At 33.6% G+C, this 26,863-nt stretch overlaps 1 protein-coding gene across 1 annotated transcript in view; it reads left to right on the forward strand.

Annotated features, from left to right (window-relative positions):
* The window catches only part of KIF6 (kinesin family member 6), a 154,761-nt gene that overhangs the window by 37,864 nt on the left and 90,034 nt on the right, over nt 1-26,863 (forward strand). Inside the window, exons 8-13 of the mRNA XM_029965038.1 lie at nt 895-1,038; nt 4,828-4,914; nt 7,578-7,681; nt 18,980-19,085; nt 19,966-20,104; nt 22,075-22,287. Coding sequence (XP_029820898.1) covers nt 895-1,038; nt 4,828-4,914; nt 7,578-7,681; nt 18,980-19,085; nt 19,966-20,104; nt 22,075-22,287 — 793 coding nt within the window. The remainder of the gene's footprint in view (nt 1-894; nt 1,039-4,827; nt 4,915-7,577; nt 7,682-18,979; nt 19,086-19,965; nt 20,105-22,074; nt 22,288-26,863) is intronic.

The raw sequence follows: 26,863 nt of genomic DNA on the forward strand, positions 1-26,863 counted from the left end.
ACTGTTAAGAGAAACTAGTGCCACAAAAAAGTTGCTACTAAATTTTCTAAAATAACACTTTTTGTAAATGCAGCATAAATTAAATATATACTGGAATGTAATATTTATTATTGAAGAAAAACCAACTCCTAATGATTTAGGAGAGCTTGCACAACTCATATAGCTACAGTTTTTCGGTACAGTCCTTGGCCTGATAACAGTTAAAATCTTTTACATCACAGGAGATCATGGGGTAATCTGGCCTTTTATTTAATAATAATTAGGTCTCATAATGTAAACAGCTGAGAAGGGAAACTGAGAATAGGAGGTGTACAATTTCCTTTTTGGCGAAGACATATATAGTCTGAACTGAATCATTTCTTTCCAGCAGTACATTGTAGTCATGCACCCTTTTATTTGTGCTTTGCTTTCCAAGACATTTTCTCAGAAATAAATGTATCAACCCATCTAAGAAGCACATGCTTTAAGAATGTGTAATTTTTAAAGCATGCTTTAGCAAATATTGAGCAAATTTTTACTTGAATACTATGCATATTTTATTGTTAAGGCAAAAAAGTATGAGGAAGATTTTCAGTATGTTCCTGTGTTCTAGGAAAATCTGTGGGTTTGAGTTTATCGTGTTCATTTTCCATGTTGCTGAGAGATTGTAAGGCTAGGGTATGATAAAATGTAATTTATTTGGTCTTTCAGGTCCAGCTCCTACAAAGACATATAAACATGCTGAAATTTAAGTTGAAATTCATTCAATAAAACCAGCAGGTTTGCAGCTAAGGTGCATAAGCATAGTTTTATTGTATCAGAAGTTCCTGAGTAGATTGTTTTTGTTCTTTTATGTGTCAGTCATTAATAGGTATATAAATTTCCAAGTCCTTTCTGTTTTTGCTATTGTTTTAGGTAATAATTGCCCTTGCAGAGAAAAACCGGTCCCACATTCCTTATCGAAACTCTATGATGACTTCAGTGCTAAGAGACAGCCTGGGAGGAAACTGCATGACTGCCATGATAGCAACACTCTCTATAGACAAAAGAAACATAGATGTATGTTATTTTTATCTATTTTGAACAAAAAAATTTCCACTTCTCTAAAGATCCTGCTCTTTTGTATTTTATTCTAGTTTACAATTCAAATGTGTATGCTTTAATTCTTATCCTTATTAAAAAAAAAAACAACTTTGTTTCCAGGAGATAATTTTATCTGTAGAAATTGCACTAGGATATACACATATCCATTAGGAAATGTACTTTTCTCTAAGTAATCTCAAGTCAAGGAGCAGTTGGGAAATGATTTACACTTAGTACTGAACTGTTCTCTTTTTTTAAATTTACTGATTTCCTGAGGAATAAATTTCTGAGTTATGAAAACGCATTTCCACTGAAAGTCTTGACAGAACTTCTGTTAGACTTCTTTGGAGTCAAAACTTCATTGAGTGTGGTAGACAGCTGGAGAGTTCACTAGGGGAGAGAGGGAATTGGGTGGGGTAGTTTGGGACTTATGGAAATTTTTTAAACACTTTTATGTCCCTTTACTAATTTCCTTCCCTGGAATTATGTGTAGTGATGTTTTCTTCTCTTTGTTTACAAAAAGGGCTGTATTTTTTTTATCAAAGGGTTGTAGTGAATGGGGCTACATCTGGCTGGAGACTGGTCTCCAGCAATGTTCCTCAGGGTTCAGGGCAACAAAGAAGTGATTATCCTGCTGTATGCAGTGTTGGTGTCTGCATACACCTTGAGGACTGCGCAGTTCTGAGCCCTATGACTTAAGAAAGATGTGAAGGTCCTTGAATGCGTCCAGAGAAGGGCAACAAAGCAGGTGAAAAGCTGTAAGGAATGTCCTGTGTGAAGTGGCTGAGGAATTTGGGCTTCTCTAATTTGAAGCAAAGGAGGCTTCTTTGACCTCTACAACTCCCTGAGGAAGAAAAGCAAAGAGGGAGGTGCTGAGCTCTTTGCCCTGATATCCAGCAATAGAATGAATGGGAATGGTTTAAAGCTGTGCCAGGGGAGATTCAGGCTGGATTAGGAAGCATTTCTTTATTAAGAGGACGGTCAAACATTGGACCAGGCTGAGGTGGTCGATGTCCCAGGCCTGTCAGTATTTAAAAGATATTTGGACAATGCCATTAACAACATGCTTTAACTTGGTCAGGCAGCTGGACTAGATGATCATTGTAGATCCCTTTCAACTGAAACAGTCTAGTGTATTTTATTCTAAAATATGTAGTGATGTGAATAGATAGAACCCTCGCTCAAAGCCATTTGTAATATGTTTATTTCCTGATTTTATTAACATCAAAGCATTCTAATGTGAATAAACAAGAAAAAAAAACTATTTAGCCTAAGTCTGTTTTCCGAAATACAGTGGAAAGCATTATACTAAAACCATACTTCATCTAGTTGTAGACTTCTTTTTCTTTAGAAAATGGACTTTGCTGTTAAATGAAAACAGATTGTTCAGACTTGCAAACATGTAATTATGCAAGCATATTGTCTTGTTACAAATGCAACTGGGTAAGTTTGTTAATTTTATTTTAGGCTCTGTGGGATTAGCACCCTTTTGTATATCAATTCATCAGGTATATGTATCTCATGTTGTGTTCTAGATTTCTATTTTGGGAATATTTAGCCCAAGCAATTATGCAGAGTACGCTACTGACAGTTTCATGTTCTTGCTTTAACATATACAATCCACACAACAGATCTGATTCTTCAGTCCTCCCAAAAATAAAAAAAAAACAAAAAACAAAAACAAAACAAACAAACAAACAAACAAAAAACCAAAAAAAAAACCAAAAAAACCCACAAAATCTCTTCCTTGCTCCCCACAATCTGATATGTCCAAATAATATAGACAGATGATAAGTTAATATGTCTGAATAATATAAACAGATGGTAAGTCAATTACTATCAATTAATGATAAGTCATTAGAAAATGTCAGAATTAGGATAGTGCATGAGTCATTATCTTTGGTTTGCATGTTTGCTTATTTTTTTCTATGGGATATACATTTCATTCATGAATGAAGCACAAGACAGAACTACCACTCAGTGGGAATTGAAGTTGTATAATAAAAGCTGCTTTCTTAAGGATCCAGTGTTGTTTCTTGCAATGAAAGCAATGAAGCAGAGAACTCAAGAAACGGCCCTCATATGAAGAGGACAAATGGAATACTATCCTAGAGAACTAGATTATATCCCTACTCCTACCAATGAGTTTATACAGAATTTTTCAGATCACTACATCACATTTTTTGTTCTAGTTTTGTGGAGTGCTTGAATGAAGATGTTGATTCTGAATTATAGATATATTACTTATTATATCTGTAGCTGAAGCTGAATGGAAGCTTTTTTGAACAGAAGATTGTATATTGATAGCAACTGCATATAATTTTTTCGGTATTTTTGACTTCACTTTCCTTTCTGTTAAGTGTAGTCATTCCACACACTTGCAGCAAAGCAATAACTAGAGGGTTAGTTGACTAATTCTTGTGAAGCCCTGAGGTGCTGGGATGATAAGCATGGTTGAAAAATGATTAGGAAATTAGATGTCAGGCTTGATGACTGTTTTCATGGCATAGAATAAATAAATTGTAAACTTACATATTGAACATCAAGAACTGAATTGATTAGCTACTCATTAATATATGCTTCACACTAAACAGGGCAAAGAGATCTGATGGAAATGTATGTATGTGTAGTGTACATATAACTGTACTCAATATATGTACAGAACTTAATTAAAATCACATTAGCTAATCATCACTGCACAGGAACTGTACAGCAGAGGCAAACACAGCTAATACTGTTTACAACTGTCTTAGTTTAAGACCTTCCTTTCCTTTGATTCTCTGTGTATATTATGTTTTGGCAAGAAGCACTAGTATTTTTCCTCATGTAACCCTAATTCAGATACCACCCCTTCAAGCACTGACAGAGACAGAAGTCCTGCAGAAAAAGAACTGTATGAACATAACATTTAATTTGGTATTTTCATATGTTAGAGGACTGAAAACTGCAGAATTACTTTGATTCTGAAAATCTATTCTGTTACAGTAGTAAAGTACATGTAAATTCCATTTTAAATGCAGTATAGCACATCTCAGAAAATTTTATCGTACAGTTCTCTAGCAGGGTCTGACATTCAAGTATCAGCTGATTTCAAAGGAGGAACAGTACATATAAGGATCTTTGATTTCATTCTGTGCCCTAGATGGGAGTACGCACTGATTATCAAAGAGTTTCCTCCACAAACTCAGTCTTGTATCTTTTTTTTTCTGCCTTCCTTTCTCCTGTATCCCATCTAAGCTCATCTGACATTTTTTTATCTGGTATCACGGTTCTCCTGTATGCCTTCTAGTTCCCAGTCTCCCAGCTTGTTTCTCATTTTTCCTGGACCTCCACTCTTCCCTTCATCTCTTTTCCTGCTGTCTTTTACATAAAATGATCTAGTCCCTTTTTCAGCAAAAAAAAAAAAAAATAGTTTTAGATAATTTTCTCTTTTTCTCATAATTCAAACCTTATTACCTTCTAAATAGCATGGCTTTCTTATCCTATAGTGCCAGTCAGGGACTTATCTGAAACACAAATGGTTAGGAGATTAACTGGATCAATAAAATATGTACTATGATTTAACAGTTTTATATGTCACTCTCATTAATATGCTAACCTAATTTCCTTTGAATATTGTTATTTTGGAACATGAAATGATAGAATATTTCTGTAAAATGCTCAAAAAATAGAAACATAGTTTAATGACTTCATTAGCAGTCTGGTCTACTTACCTAGTGCAAAGCTAAGAGAAATTCTTTTCTTTTATTTTTCTTTTCCTTCCAGGAATCTATATCAACCTGCAGATTTGCACAGCGAGTTGCTCTTATTAAGAATGAAGCAGTTCTTAATGAAGAAATCGACCCCAGATTGGTGAGAGTTGTCTGGGGGCAGAGAGAAGGAGATTGCTTGTTTTACAATTTAATAATCAGTAGCAATCAAACTGATGTCGAGAATTTTATACTGAATCATCCCAATAAATTGTTTTTAGATGCAAGTTCCAACTGTTTTCTGTAAAATAACTACCATTCTACTCTTTTTCTTTTGGACACAATTATAAAACCTCTAAAGGCTTTACCAACTCTTAAAGCATCTGAAGAGTAATGGTCACTTTCATTATTGGTTTTGTGTTGTTTTTTTTCAGAATGTTAATTTCTAAATCATAATAACACATAATTGGATGGCTCTAAACCACTTAAAAATATGCTAAGATTATTAGTCACTTGGTGAAAGCACACTGCTGCACTGAAATGCTAACAAACATACAGATACAGTTCTTCCTTGAAATTGGTCAAAGAACATTTTAGCTAGGAAGAAATTATTCTGAGAAGTTACCTTTAGGAAAAAAAATGAAGACAAGTAAAGCAGATAGAAATAGGATTTCTAGAATCTGCAGAATATTAGGTTATATAATGTAAGAAGCATTTGTTGTCTAAAACTTGGGGATTAGATGATTAATGATTTCAAGTGACAATTCATTAATTGTTACTTAATGGTAATTATCATATTTCAGTTATTGTTAATGGTTGTACTTTTTTGTTGTTGTCTCTTGTCCTTGAAATTCAATGGGAATAGAAGATTCTTGTCAGGTTTTCTGCTGTTTTTCTTTTTCATTTATTTATTTATTTATCTCTCCAAGCAGTTTCTAATAGTAACAGTAAAACAATTTAAGAAGAAAGAAAGGCCAAAAAATAAACCCAGTAGGCATTGAACAACTTCTTCATTTCTGTCTGTCTGTCCTCTTTTTTCTTTCCTGTGTAGGCTTTATAGTAGCAAATCATGCAAAAGATTTCTTCCATGGCCACAGAAGCCTTTGATTGAGGTGTAACACATGCAGGCTCCTGAGCATTTACTACATCCTGTGGAGCAATACTCCACGAGTTTGGTATGTCTTGCTCTGCAGGATCATTTAGCAAGTAAAGCAAAGTGGACTCGTGAGAGTTAGAAAACTGTCCCCCCTTGTGGAAAAGGCAGGGGTACACAGGTACCTTGACTTTATATGGCTCTGTGCTCGTTGTGGAATTTGTTGCCCATCTTAACTACCTTAAGTACATTCCCAGCATGCAACCTGATTATTCAGTAAACTGCTCAACTTAGGACTTTTTTTTTTTTTTCATAAAAATCCAACACAATTTATTGGCAGTTTTTATCATCTGTGAGTTGAATGCATGCTTTATAAAGGGAGTTCATAATACTTCTTGATAGATCTGAGTTAAGACTGACTGTTGCATTCAATTTATTCTACGTAATGGAGACTTCCTGACTTTTTATCTTACTAGAGAAGATGAATTTGTACTCATTTTACTTTTAAGCTACTCATCTTTGAATCTCTCTCACTCATGACCAAAGATTTAAACTGAAAATAAGAGTCTTGACCCTGAATTAAACCTCCTCTCCTGTGGCCTTCATATAAAATAGACATTGAATAGTTCCGCTTCTGTAGATTTTTGCTTGTCTTATTAATACTTGAAAATCAATCTTTTATCCGTATCCTGAAACTGGTATTTCTGTTGTTGTCAGATTGAAGTTAACCATGCTAACAAATTTGAACATTGAGTAGAGATGGTGATATCATTCATCTGTCTACCATTTTATACTCCAGCCTCAAGTTTTATTTGCTTGACTCAGTAAGTGGTGCAGACTACATCAGCTTGTGGCACCAGAGTGGGGCAATATGAAATTAGGTTAAAACATTTTTCCTGTAATATTCTCTAAGTGTTCTTGCAACTTCTCTAATTAACAGTTCATCACTTTAATAGGTTCTTAAATAAAATATTATAAGCTAGCCTTTCATACTTTTGTTGTAAAAAATATGTTAACAGTAGGTCTAGGGTTAAAAGAAATCATCAAATGCATATTTAGAATATTTTCATTTGTAAAATATGGTTTCATGCAGACATTTTTTTCCCAAAGTAGTGTTCCAATAATGAACTATTAGAATTTAAAAATCGAGTTCAGTTCTCCAAGCAATTTTTTCACAATCATTACTATTCATAATGCAATTTAATTTTGTTGCCTTATGATATTAGTTTGTTGTTAGTAACTGATGCATCCTACAAGTAAAGTGTGCTATAATTCTTATAAAAGTGTTTTGGAACTTCTGTTTCTAAAGGGAAAGTAAAAAAAAAATTACTTTTGGTGTGTAGTTTCCCTATCTCTAACAAAGATGTCAGTTCTTAAGTGTCCTTTCATTATTAACAGGTAAAACTAATAAGACAGAAAAGCTCTTTTTATTCCTATGTCAAATTTTATTTCTCTTTTGCAAGAAATCTTTTGAACTCTTTCTGTACAACCATGTCTTCTAACACAAGAATTTACTGAGTTTAGAAGACTTTTCTTTGTTTTATAAATGGAAAAAGAAAAAAAAGGTTTTTGATGTATTTAAGGCATTTTAACAGTTTTTAAAAAAAGATACCTTGTTTAAAAAAAGATAAAACCGAAGTATAATATTTACCTAAACTCAGCCTTCTAATGCAAAAATCATAAACTAGCTATTATTTGTAGATGATGCTTGGTTTATGCCTTGCTGTTTACAGATGATTGTCCAGCTGAAAAAGGAAATCCAGGATTTGAAGGATGAGTTGGAGCTGGTGACTGGCAAGCAAAGAACGTCAGAGCTTTCACAAGAAGAGCTGCTTCAGTAATGGCTTACATTGTTTTCGATTTTTCTTTTATTATTATACTTTTCATCAGTTTACTTTTCGTTTACTGGCATAAATATTTAAAATTATCTCAGAGTTTTAAACTTCCCTGAGTGAATAATAAAGTGAAGTTAGGTGCCAGTTTAGAATGGCAGTTTTCCATGGAAAGCTCTATGAGGCTGCTGGCTGTGTTTTTGCAGCCTCAGCTTTGAGGAAGTGAAGTAAAGTAAACGCAAAGGATGGGAATGCCTGTCAAGTGCCAGGCAAAAAGAAGTGTTGTATAATAGTGCAGAATGAAAAACAGTCTCTCTCAAAACTGGATATGCAATCTGACTAGAGTTCAAGGAATATTCTTCTACTAAAAAGTATCCTGCTGCAACGTTAGTTTGACATAAACCAAAAGAAATCTCACATTTGTGATCCACAATTAATCAATGTCTTAAAAGCCAAATATTCATTTTTGTTTTTACTGAGCATGCTATTGAAAATGCAGTATTAATTCATGTAAGTATTGTAACATCCTGCGGCTCTTTGTAACAGATCAGTACAGAGTGTAAGATCTTTCTATATATAATGTGGAAATATTTACTTTGGTCTAAATGTTCAAAATAACTTAATTCAGTTTCCAGTTTTGAAAAATTTATTCTCTAGGATGGACCTACTTAATCTCTGTACCTCATCTCTATAAAGAAAGTAGTAACTGCCTAATTTTGTTTGGTAATACATTAATGGTAACTGAAATGACACTGTGAGAATTTTTAGTCTTACTTTAATTTCTCTTGGGACTGGTTCAAAAGACAACTGTCAGTGCTAACATTTTCCTGAAATACAGAAGATTCTGGAGACATGAGGACAAGGTGCTACTTTGAACCTTGAGTTTCTCATGTAGATTGTTGTCATTATTAATTCTTGCTTTGTTTTAATTCAAAAATGAAATGACATCCATATCAAGGATGAGGAGCGAGGTAGCATTATTTATATATATATATATATATTTATACTGTTAATCTTCAACATGGGCAGTTACCAGCATATTCTTTTAACCAGAAATGTCCCCTCATTTCCTACTGATTTAATATGTATTTATCATAGTTTTGCATTTGTATGTTTTGTAAACAGAGTGCTCACATAAACTGATGTGGACTAAACACCCAAATGAAAGTATAATCAAATGATAGTATAAAAAGTCACTACTTCAATGAAAGTATCTTTCTATGGTTTTTAACATGAATAGTTTTTGAACTTGCTTTCATATGGCAATAACATTTGTGACCACACTGATTTTACATGTCTGAACCTGAGGTCCATAAATGTTCTGAGCATTTATGACAATCAGCAGGTAGCATCTAAGTGCTCTGTCTCCAGTTAGAGTCTATCAATACATAACATGACATCTTTATGGCAGTTCTGTTTTTTGAGACTGGCCATCTGAGTTTGGAGCTACTCATTATCTGGAGAGTTCACATTAAAGAATAGACGTACCAGTGAGTAGTCCAAACAGAAGTATTGACCTGGATGAGGGCTTATAAAATCATGATTGACTATTGCTAAAAAATACCTATTTTGTGATTTTCATCTAGTTTTGCATCTATAATGAAACCTGAATAATATTATTTATCAGGAGACATATAGATCAGTTTGTTATGACAGGAAAATAGGAAAAGAAACACAGTATAGGTGATAAGGCAACATACTGTGTTGTGCTTTAATTCAAGTTGCCACCCAAGAAGGGTTCTTAGGGGACTAGTACCGTAGGGGATTTTTTAATTATTATTATTGATGCTTTTTTAATATGGCAGAGAAGAATTTCTAATTAAGGTAATTATGGATTTCAAATACTGTTTTGACATTTTTGCTTAGTTGGGATATCTTCTGTTTAAACTTAAATAAACTGTACCTCAGTATATATATGTGTATATATATATATATGTATCTGTCTATAAATAATCCAAGTTTATACAGATCTTTTCAAAATTCCTAGACTTTAATGAAAGTCTTACTGTAGTTAATTTTAATGCAAATAATTAACTAATAAGGAGAAGTGTTACAAAGTATAGTCGTATAAAAAATGGATGTGTTTTAATTCTTCTTATTCTGATTCATCATATGTATTTTAAGGGAGGTCAGAGCAAAATTAATCTGCTCAAAGTATTCTGTGCCAGTTTTTTAATTTATTCTTTGATTCTGAACACAGTTGGTCAAAGGTATAAAACATGTCAGTGAAAAACTCCGTGCACGAAGTACATATTTATTTTGTTGTCCTGCACAAGTCTTTTTCTCGGGCACTTTTCAGTGGAAGACGGATGCCAAAATGAAACTGAGTCCAGTGGTACATGTGTAGATCCAATATTATTTTTTTAGTCTAACAAAATGCTTAAGTTTTTTGCTCTCCACATATGTTGCAGGAGTTAAGTGTTGGTGATTGCCCAGGAAATAAGTATTAATAATATGTTAAAATTTTATTTTGTATGTTTCTTGACTTATGAAGTTAAGAAATGCCAAGCATTTCTTGCAATAATGAGCTTCATTCCACTTGCTTATGTTCAGGGCATTCTAGATAAAATCAGTGGGCTACTAAATGCAGTTGAATTTGCTAAATGTTTTACACTGGTATATGAATAAGCTGAGGTTACTTCGTTGTTTTTTTTCCACACTTAAATCAAATATGTGTCTTCAGGGATTTTATTTTTTTTTATTATTCATTTAATGGAAGGAAAAAAATGTGTCAAATAGGCTTTCCTAAGAATCACTACAATGTTGTATTGTCATTCACTGTTTAAAACAAAAGGGAAAACAAATGCTCTTGACTTTTCTTGTGAATGGTAAATTATAATACAACAGAACTTAGTCATGTGAATAAAGCTACAGCTGTCTGTAATTCTTATTTCAGAATTCTATGTTAAATGGTAAGCATTTGCATTAGTATGTCATATTTTTTATTTTATTACTTTATTCTCATAAATTTTAAACATAAATGAATTCTGCTGCTCTCATTTTGTTTATTTAAAAAGCAAAGCATAAAAAATTTAGCTAGACTACATAAGTGGTTCAGAATGTAGTTCATAAAATGCTTCCAAAATCTGAATTGCTTGCTTTGGATCTTACCATCTACTTCCTTAGCTGTAAAGGGCTGATCTAAATATTTCTTTGAGCTGGAGAATTGGTTTCTTGTTTAGGAGAAAAAAATAAAAAGAGGATCTTTGGACTATTTTTAAAAAATAGAAAATAACATCATACATCCCAAATACAAGGAAATTGTACTCTCACAGGCTTCTGCGTTATGCTTTAGAATAGAATTACCTTCAAATGATGTTTTTTTTTCTTTTATAAAATGCATGCCAAAAGTAAAAGGGAGAGTCCTTTTTTTATTCATTTGAGATTTTTATTTTTTTTTAATCATATAAATGAGCTCACTAGCAATTTACAATCTGTGCCCAGAAAGTCAGGATTTCAAATCAAGGTCCTGTGTTCCAGAGCACCCACGCTTCCAGAACCTTTGCCAATTGGAATTCTCTAAGAACAGGACCGGAAGTACTGGCTTAGCACTTTAATTTATTAATAACTTTACCTTATTTCTTTCAGATGCATATGTTATTACAGACACTTCTATTTTTTACTTCAACAGTCATATATTGTTCATCATACTTAAATCCTGGATATCTCATTACTTCTTTCTGTCTTTCATTTTTCTGTTTCAACATTGTGACATCTGTATGCTATCATGGTATTAACAATATTGCACTGTTGTACAATATAAAGCTTTAAGAGTTACTCAAGCTGTTGAACAAATGGCTTCCTTTACAAAGCAGAGCAAATGTTCTTATTTGCTGATGTTAGTGTTGAATTTCAGTTGCAAGGTGGAAGAAATAAAGGCATATCACCTTGCCTTTTGTCAGCACAACTCTGCAGACTGTTGATTTGTGTAGAAGTTATCAGACTGACAGACATGAGCTGTGTAGGCAATATTCAAGAGAAAAGAAGCTATCATAGCAATAAAGTAGTCTGACATTAACTGCTAGCTCAGATGCTTGATTTAGAATGCTGTTAAATCAATGTATTTCTCTAGAGGACATTTTTTCTCTTACGTGTTAAAAAATCTTCAGTGACAGCACAGAAAGTTCAGATTCCTGATGCAGATGCCTGAGCTAGATGCTTAAAGTAAGTGTAAATACTTTTCTGTGATCCTGCATTTTGTTCCAAGGCCACTGAAAATAGGAAAAAAAATCTTATATTATTTAAACTGATCACCTTTTACATTGAAATTATTGAGAGATAATAAACTGTAGAATTCTTTTCAGAGGTTAGTGAGTTTGTTTTAGTATGAGGGTGGAAGGAAGATAGACTATGTCCTGTTTTCTAATGTTCAAAATTATGCCAGTCATCTAGTGTCATACGGTTCCAAGAATCATAATGAAATATAGTATAACTAATATCAATGAGATGTATGGGAAAACATAACATAGCTTAGTTGATTATTTAGGTGCTTGAAAAAAATCTTGGAGGCAATTTTCAAATACATATGGTCAAAAGTGATATAGAAGCTTTTTGAATCTCACTGAAATTCATTGAACGTTTGAGTTCTTCTGGAAGTGCTACTAAATACCTGTTTGCATCTTATGGCACTATAAATTCATTTCGAAAATCTTTTTCTTTTGAGTCTCTACATCTAATTAATAACCTGTAGGTGATACTTTACTGAATCTTTTCAAAACTACTTCTCCCATTTATACGGTAGGAATATCTTGATGTTCATCCGTATGAGTAGTTTTGGCTTCTTCGAATAGTTGTTATGCTTGTTCTGTGTCCTTTCATTTTATTTCAAGTTCTTTCTACCTTAGAGATATTTTGATTTTTTAAATTTTGATAAACTGAAGGTTAATTTTCTCTTGCTACTTTTACGAATACTCCAGTGATTAGAATAGGACTACTGTTAGGGCCACAAATATTAGCTGGCAGTGGGTAGCATTTCTTTATGTACACGCTTTCAGCTTGTTTTTATAAAGTACTGTTGAAGAAGTAAATCATCTCCTCAGCAAGCTACTTGACATGTTTCTTCTCTGCAAAAAAAATTGCATGTTTAGAATTACTGTAGGCACTTTTTTCCTGTATGAGCTAGTCTTGGTCTTTTTATCGTCCGTTCAAAATCACCCCTAGTTTTACTGATACAAAGATCATCCTTGAAATTAATGATTTTCAACTGTGTAGAAACTCATCTTACATCTGTTTGTCACATGGCAGCCATTTAATTCAGAAGAATCTCCTGTAATAGTTGTTATAGTTGTTAGAGCACTATATAGATATTTTTAAAAAGCGTAAAAATCTTCCAGAGTGTAGAAATGGAAGACACTCAGGGACTTACTGCTCTTCCTTCTGTGCTCTAAGACTGCACCAGATCAATGCAGCCTATACCAGGGCTTATGTAACTGGTTCCACTATTTAGTTAACTTAATTATTATTAGTTCACCCAGAAGTTAACACACTTTTTTTAAATTAGAGGTTAAGCAGTTATTTCTGGATAAAGAATACAGCATTATCCTCTGTATATGTGTATGTGCACTACCTGTCAGTAATGTATTAGAGCTCTTCTCAAGGCCAGCTCAAACGTATTTTGTGTACTTTTATCTTCTGTCATTCCATTGACAACAATGCCTGGAAAAACCTTCCTTGTTTCTCCTGTCTTCCACAGCATTATTCATAAAATCGACTACTTAGAAACTCCATGGTCTTCCCATACAGATGCACACTTGAAATTAATTTAGCTTCAAGTTAGCTGTTCTTAAATATAATAGTAATTCTGCTCCAACTATCATGCATTTTTTAGATCAAGTCATAACATTTGTAGAGATGTGGAGTTACTTTTTTTAAAAAACATAGACGTCATTATTAAACTTAAATATAATTTTCAGAATTAATATATGAAGGAAAAATTGATATCAAGTATATTACCAATGAAAACTATTACAAAATCAAGCTAAACAAAATTCTTTAATTAGAGACCTCTCTGATTACCACAAGTGTTTTAGTAGCTGCCTTGTTAGCAGCCTATTTTTCATAAACTTGGATTTCCATTTTGCTTGTCACAGACTTCACAGCTGACACACAAAATTAATTGTTCTTTAAGTTAACTTAGTTTCAATACATAATATACAGTGGATCACGGGTTAAAAGGCAAACTCTCCCAGAAATTAATCACGGCACATAAAGCAAGGTCAAAACAAGTCCTTCCAAATCTGTGATTTGAGACCATGCATCCTGCAAGCTATTGAGAGCTCCAGACTTTAAAAACATACTCTCAGTTGGCTGGGAGTGCTTTTCTGATGCATTTCAGCTGTGTAATTTGCATCCTGGTTCGTCCAAACATATGACTGATTCAGAAGCGGATTTTTTTAAAAAATATGGAAGTCTGTTATTTAATGAATGGGTAAAAGTGAAATAGCACAGTGCTCATTTAATCATTTTGCAGTTGTGCTATCAGAAGAATTGGGTGGAATCTGAAATAATGTGGATAGAAAGCTTCTGTGATTTATGCATGGTCTCAATGGTAAGCAGTCTACATTAGAGAAGAATTTCTGAAGGGTGGAAAGCAACAGAAGAGAAATAAAATTGATAATGTAAAAGCTGTCTCCAAGCTGCAGTACAGTGTGTGTTTACATTATTTGCAGAAAAAAGATATAAAGAGGGAAATGCTAGACCAAGAATTTGGGACTAATTCACAGTCACTAACAAGAGAGCACTGTTAGTTTAACATGTTTCTATCCTGTTTATGACTGTTCTACTGTGAGTTTTCTTCCAATCATCAACATAAGAACTTGTGCTTGATATGGCTTGTGGTTTTAGATTCTGTTTTCATGATTCAAACTTGCCTGGATCAGCATTGCAATACCCTTATTTTTGTACTATGTTCATTTGTAAAAGATCACTATCAAAATTAGTTTTAAATTAATCTCTTAACTCACATTATACATTGACTTAGAAAGCTTTTGTGTGTGTGTGTAATCTGTTTGGTTTTTTTTTTTCTGGTGAGCACTGAAAAAGAAAACCTCATTCTTTGTTTACTGCTGTTTTTCACAGAAAATGGGTCTTTGTTTGATACTTTCATATTCTTCCTCCTTCAGGGAGTTTCTGTTGGGAAAACTATTCTTTCTGATACAGCAGGGTTCTGGCAATAGGCCTCAGCACACCCTTGCTCTTATTAGTCTGTTAGGCCTGCTGTCCTCAGGGCAGAACCTTGTAGTCCTAAAAGTAAGAATGGAAATGTATGAAAAATTGCCTTTTGAGGCTTCATCTACTGTAATAACGTTAAATAATAAATATTTAATGCTCTGTAACTTCCTTTACCTTACAACATACAAGAGAAAAGGGAAAAAATAGAACCATTTTGGATCTCTGTGTTATGAGACATCTTCATATGATGCTGATTTTGCTGTCGTGTGAAATTAGCTGTGATTATCCATGCTCCAGTTTTGATTAGCATAAATTCTGCATGGCAGCCTTATTGAGACCCTGAGTAAGCTATAATTAATGCAGAATGCAGCAGCTGGCTTGCTAATGTTATTAACTACAACAAATGAAAGACTTTTGTTTTAATATTTGTTTCTACACCAAAATAGAGGGTTTAGGATTTCTAAAATGTATTTTTAGGGGGTTTTCTTATGTTAGTTTAATACTTTCAGTGGAAGTATCTTGTGGTTAGTTACTTTTATTTCAGATTAATGTAGTCTTTTCTGATGTAACTCACCAGTATAACAAAACGCCCTCAAATTTAAATAAGTTAAAGTGATCATCTTACCTTAAAAGAGTATAAAATTCTGAAATACAGATACATACTGAATATTTCCACTGTAGCAGTTAAGTGTGACAACTAAGCAATTCAGTAATTTTCAATTCAATCTTTCTACCTAACCCCATGATTAGGTTTCCATTGAATTTCAGTTAATTAAACAGTTTCCATCATGGCTTTTTCCCATGAAGCTGAGTGCACTTCAACTTTTTAAGCAGAACAGTGTGAAATCTTGGGGTTAAGTATTTTTTTATAAAGATATCTTCAGTGTGACGTGAAATTCCTGGTGTTGATCTTCAGATGATAGTGTAGAGACCATCTCTTTATTCAGTTTTCTCCTCCAGTGAGTGGGTTTTGGTGTTATTTCATTACTAGGTCTTCGGGTTGATTGTGTTGAATTTTTGTTTTAGTTTGGGGATTCTTCTTTCTGCTGCTGAATTGATGTCTTGCAAAGCTCATTTTGTAAGTTATAATAAAGAAATAGAATGTCAAAACAGGAATTTATTTCTTCTGCAGTCCGTCTCTCGTATAACAGTAAGGTCCAGCACTGCTGTAGTGCTAGTCTTCATAAATGCAGTCAAGGAAGGAAAAAAAACCATACTGAAAGCAACAGCGTTCATATATGTATTTAATACTCTAGAAAGGAGTTTTGATATGTTTCTTGGTTGATTTTTTTTTTCCTTCTTAATTCTAGCTGGTTTTTTTTATAAGTTTTAGCAAAAGTGTTTGGGCTTTTTTTCCTCCCCTCGAGTTTACCTTATCACCCTCAGTCATGTTATAAAACCTATGTACATGAATATCTCTGATTTTTCTAAATTATTTTCTCAGTGACTTTTGGTAATATGTGTCATGGGGAAATTAAGCTTCAGCCTAGGTTGTTTCGGGAGAAGAAAATCTCAGTCACAAACTTAGAAATTTTTCAAATATGGTATGCATTCTGTGCCAAGCATGCTCTTTCCTTTAGCAAGTTCATTATCAAAATAACCTTCCTTGGGCATTTCCCTGATTTCTCTTTTGAGAGGACATGCAGATGTTAACCATTATCCTTGGCATAATAGCAGAAGCTGGTCATCAATAAATGTAAGGTTCAATTGCTCTGGTCTTTTTCAAAAGAAACAATAGTTCTCAACTCTACCAGGAAATACTGACTGACTGACTAAGAGACATCTAGGTGTGTGTCTCAGGGCTGAGCCACAATAACTGACTAAAAATACTTTACTTTCTATACCTTTTTATTACTCTCTTAAAACTGAATTGAAAAAAGGTCCTTTAGAAAAAGAACGGTGTTACTTGGCCTCATGATTTCACATTACCTTTGCTCTGCCACATACATGTGCCTCTAGGTAGGCAAGTAAAGGCAAGATTTGCTAGGGAATTCTCTGGAATTCTTGTTGTCTATGGGTTTCTTGTTCCTCTTGAGCACCTAGACCCAACTTTGTTCAGTGCTGGGCTGTTTTATGTGTTTTTCTGGTTCAGTTCTTGCTAATGTGTACTCTTGCAACAGTCTTTGGTTGGAGGAAAACAGTTTACTATACATTCTTCTGGTAGAGAACTAAGGATCAAAGATAGGTGACTACCTCAGAAGATATCGTTACTGCTGAGGAGAAGGGTATTATCCATCTCTTGAAAGAAATAGAATGAAAACCAAAAGCCATTTTGGCTCTCCTTTACTTTTAGAAAGGTTTTTCTCACTTTGTCCCTTTTGATAGGAGGGCAACTACAGCCTGTGTGAAATGTTTTGGTTAGAAAGAACAGGTTGGAGTTTTAACTGTGCATGTCCTCTATGAAATACGTAAATCTTTTACAGCCCTATTTTACATAATTCTGTGCTCGAGTTTTCATATATTCCATATATTTAATTTCATTTTTATGGATATTTGTAGTGATAAATATAATAAACTGTTTGAGTCAGGAATATGATAAGTAAAAGGATATTCACCTTGTAAATTCTGTTGTCATTTGTTTCTGTGCCACCTGGCAAGCAGATATACCTTGTCTAATCTATATTAGGAAAAAGAAAATGTATAGTCAGTATTCTTTTTTTGTACTTATTCTCAGTTGTGGTTTTTTTTCCCTCCTCCTGTGATTCTTTATCATCTGCTTGATTTATTTTGTTAACATCTCTGCAAATGAAGTAACATTGTTAGGATTTTTCATTTGTAAAAATGAAAGTCTTGCTACTATATAAATTCATATGTTCTTTTCACAATCCTTGAACTGCTAAATCACTTAAATTACTATGAAATAACATTCAGAAGGCTTGCATATTAATTGAGGAGCTGAACAAAACTCATCCAAAAGAAACACTAGGCACAGAGATGGTTTTGAACTCTTGCCCTTTTCAGGCAGTTGGGTACTGGCTGCAGCTGCCTTAGATACCTTGGCTCAGGTTCAGAACTTAAGTTTGTCTTCTGAGGATAATAAGCTAAGTAAGCATTTAAAATTATAAAATTGTGCTTTACAGGGTATATGCCTGTCATTGTTTCCCACCATTTGCCTTCTAAATAATTGTAATAGCATCTGTCAGGAACCAGGAAGCCATAAATCTAAAACCAGTTGGTGGAGTTTGAACTTGCACTTGTTTTCCAGAAATGTACCGTAGTAAGTGGGTTAAGGGGCTAGTGCGGGATTAGAAATCCTCTTCCCTTTGTCTTGAGAATGATCTGCAATGCATCCTGGAATGCAAAACCTGGAAAGATGGTGAGAACATGCAAGTGGAAGTCTGACTCTATCAATATAGCTGTGACATCCAACTTAGAAGTATGGTGTATTATGGCCATATAGCTTTCCAGATTTTAATTTGGTTTTGAAAAATAGAAAGGCTTCTGTGTTCCAGATTGTCTTATGAAGACTGAATTACTGAAATAAAAATAGTATCTCCTAAGGAAGATTTTGTCAGTTGTTTGTAAAGAACACATTGCAAGAGAATAAAATACTTACTGCGTTTCATTATTCAGAAGAAGAGCAGTAGGTCTTTGAGAAATCTGTAAATACCTGCATTAAAAGATAGTTTGCTTTGCTTGGTGGTTGGAGCAGGTAATTTTATGTATGAAAACTATGCTGTCTGCTGACTACTGTAGTAGAAAAGGAAGTAGACTTTTCTTTTGCATAAATAATCATATATAGTAGCAAATCCTCTGTCCAAAGCCTCTAAAAATCTATTCTTCTGAGAGGACAGGCTTTCGGTTTTGTCAATTATGAGATAGCAAAAGAATAAAAGGTTATAAAATAAATGAGAAAAAGAAAATATTACTTTTTAGATGCTGTTAGTTCCAGAACTATTCCTTAGCAGGTGCAAGTATGTTCAGATATGCAGTTGTTGGATCTCCAGTATCAAATCCAGCTTTTAGTGATCGGAACAAAAGTACGTTTCAAATGCATGGACCTTGAAGGAAAATAGCCTACTAATATCTGGGAGCTTGGTACATTTTGGGTTGTATTTGACACACCACTTTACAGAGTTGTCTGCTTGTTTGCGACTTTTTTTCTTCTCCTAAGAAATGCTATGTATTTTCAGGTTGGATGAGTTAATTGAAACATTTCTCAAAGATAACGATCCTGATAGCACTCTGGATGTTGGTGCTGACATGCGCAAGATCAAGTATTGCTTCATTCATATGAAGGTATTTTTTTTAAACATGGATGGAAGTGCAGCTCGCGCTCTGAAAATAACTTGAAGACATTCATTGTTGAAAAGTGTTAAAAAAAATGCAATACAGTTGAGGGGTGCTGGAGAAGGGTGGAACACCTGAACTTTGAAGTGCTTGGAGGACTGATAGAAATTTTAAATTTAATTGGAAAAATTCACCAGTGTTTTGTGGAAACCTCAGCAAGGATCTCAGCATGCAGTAAATTGTAATAGAGCACTGGTACTTATTGGAATCAACACAGACTAGTTATTTGTATATGGCTTGATCTTCCGGTCTGTATTTCCAGCACTGTGGAGGCCTTATTTTGGACAAATATATTGAAAGATATGAAAATGGAGATTAAAACCACTAAATCCCTGAATCTGTTACACTAACTCTCCTGAAGGTATTGCAAGCTCTTCTGAATCAAAGAGCAAACAAGATATGCTTGTTAATTATGAAACTAGTGAGGAAAGCAATAGAAGATACTACTTTTCTGTATTTTGGGATACAGTTTTTCCAATAAAACAATGTATGCATTCCTGATCTTAATTTATTGTCCTTAAATAATTATTTTTAGTTATATTGTTAATATTGAAAGTTCTGTCATACTAGGGAACACTGGAATTTATGTCTAATTTATGTCTAAGAGTAAAGTAAACTGTACGCTTGGTAGTGAAGATTGACCAATACAATTTGTTCCCTACTTGACACAGTAGATATAAGTTGACAGTCAACTGGTGGCATGATTTTGTTCTGCCAAGAGCCTAGAAAGGCTTTACCTTTCGTACCATAGCTAGACCATCTCAGAGTAGAATAATACTGAGCTGGAGGTAAAGTTAAAAGGGTATGCTTTTTTTGTTTCTCCTAATAGCAACTGATGAATCATCCCACAACTTCTGATAAAAAACTGCTCTCACAAAACATCTCTGAAGAAGAAGACACTAACAAAGAATCAGGAGAAGAACTGGAAAAACTTAAAGACCTTCTGCAGCAAAGAGACAATGAAATCAGTATCCTTTGTGAGGAAAAAAATACTATTTTGTTTTGAGATGGGCTTATAGTTTGGCTTACAGTGGGTTTTGTGTATGTGAGATAGGCTGTATGGAAGCTGCCCCCACTGTGTTAAAGCAAATACAGTGAGCAAATGAGCAAATACTCAATTCCCAACTTCTGCTTTGCACCTGCATCTCTTTCAATTGTAACCCAAATCAAAATCCTGGATCCAAGCACCACTTAGCTGTAGAATGGTCCACCCAATATCCAAATAGTGTGGGTCAAGTCACACCTAAAACACTCTTCTCAAACAAATTAAACCATTTTTTAGAGGGGAAAACTCTCATGCAGTATAAAAACCAATTTATTACCTTACAAAGAATAGAATTTCCTGTATGTGTTATTTTTAGCCAAATGAAGTGCTACTTTGGGGACTATTGGGCTATATGCCTTTAGAACAAATATAAAAGTTGTACTTTTTACATTTAACTTTAAAATTTAAAGCTAAAGCTTTTTGGACATGAAAGTACTAAACTGCTCAGACGTACTTCATCCATTTCACTGCCTCACAAGAAATATGAGTAGCTGTGCTGTAGTGCAGTGGGTGGGAGTTATTTTTAGCAGATTGACAGAACTGTGGGCAAACTGCAGCATCGCTGTGTCCCTAACTTTGTGGCTGCTCAGTGGGTAAAATTTGAGTATGGCAGAGAAAAGAAAATATGGATTTGCTAAGTTTAAAGATAACAGATATTCTCTCACAGGTACTAGTAAAGAGCAAACCCAGTTGTGTTATTTGTGCTCAGCAATTCCTGATGAATTTTAAATGTCGAATGAAAATAGCATTTTTCATTGGGGTATAACATGCTACCAGTCTGAATGGAGGTGTTGGGAAAGCTTCTCTAATTCTGCTCTGTCACAGATGATAATATTTTCATTTTCCAAGGTGCGATTTCAAACAAATTTATCTAAAACAGCGACTCATTCCTTTCAAGAGAGACTTCAATTTTATGTCAATTTTAATGTCTGAATTCCCAGAAACATTTCTTCCTGAAATGAATTATTTCATTAGTATGGGAAAAAAAGCAAAATATCTCTATCAAATGTGCTTGTGCTCAGTAGATTTACACAGCTTTGTTTGTACAAGGAGGAAACTTGTGGAAATCCATGTTAGAATTATATAGGAAGAATATAAGTATTAAGACTTTGAAGACAAGACTGATTTAGAGAGTTGCTAAGTGACTGTACATCATCACATTAATAACATGTCTAATGTGATGAAGTGGTGGGAAGTATGGAAGCTGTTTAGTTAATAAACTATGAGTTCCTTCTTGCCTACAGTAACTAGAAGCTATCATAACAACTGAATTGGAAAGTGTTTTACTATTACAACCTAGTCAAGTTAATTATATTCCCTAAAGACTACTTAGATTTTTTGCTGTTCATTTAGAAGATTAATTAGTATTAAAATGAATAACATATCAAAAACATATCACAGGGACTTCTGTGGTTTCATCTGAACACACACAGGATTTCCATTGTACGCCCTCTATGAGCTGTTAGGCAAAATGTGTTTATACCAAATATACTTCCAGTAAATGCATAGTGTTATTGAAAGAAATTTCCTAAAGACCTTTTCTGCATTTTAATAAACCTTCTTACTGTGAAAAGCCTAAACATTTGCGAGGCTACCTGTAAGTTAAAAGAGTTTTTTCTTTTGTTTGGAAGTCTTGTTTATTACAAAATTTTAAAAATAAAAAGGAAGTGTCACACAATGGCAATAAGATCCTAGACTTTTCCTTCCTGTTTGTATGTAAATGCTTTTATCAGGAGTTGATTGAATGGGATCAACAATTTGTGGTCAATGTGTGAATTTGTTTATGTTTAGTAAAAATGAATCTGCTGTTTGGAAAAACTGAGGTGGATGATTGTTGCTCTATATATGTTAAGAAAAATAAATTCTTAATTATTTCCTTAATGTATCGTGCAGATATTCTGGTAAATATGCTAAAAAAAGAAAAAAAGAAAGCACAAGATGCTCTTTTCCAGCTTAATGCCAGCTCTGCTTGTTCTACAGTCTTGGAGCAGTCTCTATCTATAAACTCGGAAGATAGGCAGAGCCCATCTAGCTGTTTTAGTCTGAAAGGGGCAAAAGATTTCAGCTCTTCTGTTCACAGACTACCTTTTCTTTCTAGACAAACAGGTTAGTGTAATTAATTAAGAGAACATTTATTGGATTATTCCAGTATGATTTACAGCGTATGAATCAAATGTGAACCAAAACAGGAAAGCTTTATTTTCAATATCAGTCATATTGTACTAATTCTGTATCCACAAATACAGGGTTTTAAATTTAAAGCTCTCTCAAAGTGCTGATGGCTTTTACAAGCTGATGTGACTACTCTGTGGGACAGCCCTACAAAACCAGAGTATAAATTCAGTTGCAGGCCCTTGAATCTTTGAGTAAATTCTCAGAAAAAAAGACCTTTTGAGCATAATTCATTAAAAACATTGAACAATTTTAGGTGGGCAAATATCTCTGCATTCCTTCAGAGTGGCCTGACATTCTGCTACTGGTTGAATAATGTTGGCAGCACTTGCACTTGCAATCTTTTGTAATGTATAGCTGATAGCTATTGTAATGATAATGCCTTATAATGTTATGTCTTAAAATGCTTGCATTATTGTGCTCAGGGAATACTTCAAATGGCAGACATAAAAAGGTAGTAGAAACATTTACTAATACTACACCTACAGCCTTGCCAGTGTGCCTTAAACCCAACCTCAGGAGACCAATTGTGTCTACAAGAATATAACAGTGTTCAAGCTCTTTCATTGTGTCTCTGAAAATGTTCTCCCTGATATAGAAGTAATTTTATTTTTTACATTCTATTTTTTTTATTTCTTCAAATTCTCAAAGTAACAAACTTCAATATTTATCTTCATATTGTAACTAGCCTTTATATTTAAAAGTTCTTGTAGACTGAAGATTAAGTATTTTTTACAGTTTGATTCTTCATGGTACCAAGAGACATATTTGAGAAAAATTTGCTATGTAACACCTGTAAACATATACAAATAGTTCAGTGTTGAAAAAGGTCTCACTGTGTACGTATACATAGTATACATAAAGCCATCATATCAGATGTTAAGTCATGCTACAGGAGAGTTATTTTAATGAAACTTAATAAATTCTTTTTAGAAGTATTAGAACTTTTCTGTAGTCTTTAAAATTGCACTTTAATAATAATAATAATAATAATAATAATAATAACAGCAACCACCAGAAAGGATCATGACCCAAAAATTATCAAAAATAAAAGAAGTATTTAAGAACAAGAACTAAGGTAAAATAAGGCCAGAAGGCTCAAGTAAAAGAAAAAAAAAAAAGTAAAAGAGAAAAGTTCTCTGAGTTAGTATAAAGGAAACCCATACTAGGATAAGCAGCCTATGTGCTGATTTAAAAAAAAAAACAAACCACAACTATAAAGTACAGATCAATATCACATGAAGAAAAAGTCTGTAACCAAGAAGCATTCATTTTTTTTTGCAGGCAAGTTACTGTTTTGAGACCCTTAGCTGAAAATTACTATAAGCCTCAAGCCGTTATTACTATTTTTCTCTCTTATTATAAAGCTACAACAGTGCAAAGATACATTAGTACATTCCTTGGCAGCTTAAAACTCTTTTTTCTGTCTGCTAATGGCTAGGATATAACTCTCTTTCCTGGTGAACTCAGACCTGAACACATTTGTATGCCTCAGACATGATTAATCCTGTTTGTTCTATCTAAGAATGAAGCACAATGTCTTGAAAGAACACCACCTGGTGAAAAACATGGTTGTCACCTTACATAGCAAAATAAGTAATTTTAATACTCTAGTATCCACTAGATACATATTCTGACTTCAGTTTTTCCTTTAAACCTTCAAATTTCTGTATGGGTTTGAAAAGCTTTCTCATCATGGTTTTTGACAGGTTACTGCAATGATGAAATTGTCAACTGGCTGGGGAGGCTTGTGAAAGAGTGGGAAAGAAGTTTGAGGGACAATTGCAAAAGTATTAAATATTCTTCTCAGGAGTTAGGTTTTACCTCAGGCTTCATCAGACCTCATAACTAATTCTTCTAATATTGTCTTACACACTTCAATTAATACGGCTATTAATTAAAAAATTTCCAGAAGCTTATGTATTCAACCCCAAAAGTTTTAAATACTGAATCATGAGATTAAATATTCAAATCATTAGTTTCCAGAAGACCGAGTTTTAAAAGATATGAAAGTATAATTAATATTTACTGATAATTTTTTTGAAAATGTGTTCTTCCGCATACTAAATTTTCAGAACTAGCTGCAGGCATTCCCAGAACCAGATTTTATAAGATTTCAGGGATCTGTTTCACCTCATTTGTAAGAGTGATCCCACCAGATTTAAGTATGTGGTTAAATCATTGTGGAAGCAGCTCAAACAATGGAAATAATATTAAACAGCATGGATTGTGTATGTAGGGCAGTTTTATAGTTGGTATTTGAAAAGGGTTAAATGTTAACCATTGCAGTTTTCTTTCCTTGCATCATCTGTGCTGGTTATTTATGACAATAAGTAACAATATTCTTGCAAGTTGTTAATTTCTAAATCCACTTAAAATAACTTTCAGTAACTGTAGACAGGTTTTTCATGCATAGTTGCATATTGTCTTTATTTTCTAGTTGAATTGTTCAAATAAAAAGGTTTTTTGGTGTCAGTAGGTTCTAGAAGTGCTTATGTTTTTGTTAGCAAAGAACATACCTCATCCTAAATTACCACGTATAACTATTACATGTTCATGATTTGCATTTTTGTTTACTTTTTTATGCATTTTATGAGGGGATTTTAAACTGAAAGAAGAGAGAATCTTCAGCTTGAATTTCAGACATGGCAGCTGACAAGTAGAAACTTAGATTTTGCTAGTGTACTATTGGGAATGCTTTTCTTAAACTAGTTAAGGTTGCCAGTTATCCTCTAAAATTCCTTTGTAATTGAATTAAGAGTCAATTGTCACACTTGCTATTGCCTTCAATTTTTCCTATTCATAATGCTCCTTATCGTTTTCTAGGAAAAATTTATTTAATTGGTGTCGTAGTAGTATTAGCTAAATATAATCATAACATAAAACTTTTGATTACCTTAGAAATATGTCAGCAAAAAGTAGCTATGTTGTATCAACAAATGACTAACATAATTGCATCTTTTATATAGTGTCATTTGTTCTTTAGTCTTTAGAGAACAATTTAAAGAACAATTTGCAAGCAGTAGCAAATTCTGTTTCGATCAAAGCTTTCTCTTTTTGCAAACATTTGTGTGTGTATGTTCATATGAATTTACTTTGAACATAAATAGTAACCAGCATGTCAGCTCAGACTGACTGGATTGTTGAACCTTTTCTCCTGCAACTCTGCATTAGTGAGGCCAAGTTGGATGGGGCCCTGAGCAACCTGCTCTAGTGGAAGATGTCCATGCCTGTGGCAGTGGGGTTGGAACAAGATTATCTTCAAGGTCCCTTTCAACCTAAACCATTCTGTGATTCTAAGTTTGGATGAGGCATCATTCTCACTCAAGCATAGAGCCTCATTTTTCATATATTGAAAACCTGAAAATAATATTCATCATTATAAAGTTATCCATTAATTTCAAAATCTGTCTGAACTGTATACTTATGCCTTTTTGTCTGTAGTCATTAAGGAGTCACTAAAGATATGTGAAAGCGCTTGGGCCTGAGCCAGGGTCAAACTCCCAACTAGAAGCTTTAGTGTAATATTAGCATACATAATGGGTAATATTAAAGCTATTCTTCATCATTTAAACTTTCTGCATACCTTACATCATTTATGAAGATTTCAGTTTTCAATAGCAGGAAGGCTTATGTGATATGTTACCTGTTTTAGCAGTCTAGCTTTCTTTATTTAATTCTGTACTCTCAAAGCTGTCATTAGATGGATTTAATGCAATAGAATTCAAAATAAATGTTATTTCTAGTGTCTCTAATGCGCTTTCCATTTTCCTATCTCATTTCCTTATCCTGAAAACAATTAAATTAGGAAATCAGCAGAAAGCATAGGAAAAAAAATTTACTTTAGTGAAGCAGTTGTTAGAAAGTCTATCTAATAATTAGATAAACTTTCATTTATTTTGTTGTTGATTTGTTGTGTAGCTTTAACATTTGTTTGCCCAGAACCAGATCTTTACCATTCTGTGTTAGAAAATAGAATAATTTCATTCTGTTACTTCCATGTTAGATTTACTGCTACTTTTACACTGTAAAATCTCCAGACTTATTGACCTGTTACTGAATCCATCAAAAAAAAATTATTTATGCTGCTAAATTTCTGAAAAGTAAATGAACTATAAGAACTCATACAGTACTATGCAGGCAAAGCTTCTTTCTCGGTGTGGTAAAAAATGTATTATTTCAGAGAACTGTTGTCTCTCTATGGTGAAGCATATTTTTATAATTTTCCTTTTATGATCGAGGACCATATCTGCATTGGAAGATATGTGTAATGATGTTTTTAGTCTATCCTCTCCAGATATTACTTTGAGTAGGAGAAATGCAGTCATACTATTTCACTGCTGAGCTTGATGTAATAATCTGGGTTAACAGGAAAATTTTTATCTCATCATAGCAGTAAAACAATTCCTGGTCCAAATTTGTCTCACAGCAGGCTGACTTTGAAGGTGAATGAGTATTGACTTCTACAACTGTACATGTTGTATAGGCACAGCTGTAATTTATCTTCTTT

This window comes from Manacus vitellinus, unplaced genomic scaffold (assembly GCF_001715985.3).
Source record: "Manacus vitellinus isolate BGI_N305 unplaced genomic scaffold, ASM171598v3 scaffold_8_pilon, whole genome shotgun sequence".
Classification (NCBI taxonomy): domain Eukaryota; kingdom Metazoa; phylum Chordata; class Aves; order Passeriformes; family Pipridae; genus Manacus; species Manacus vitellinus.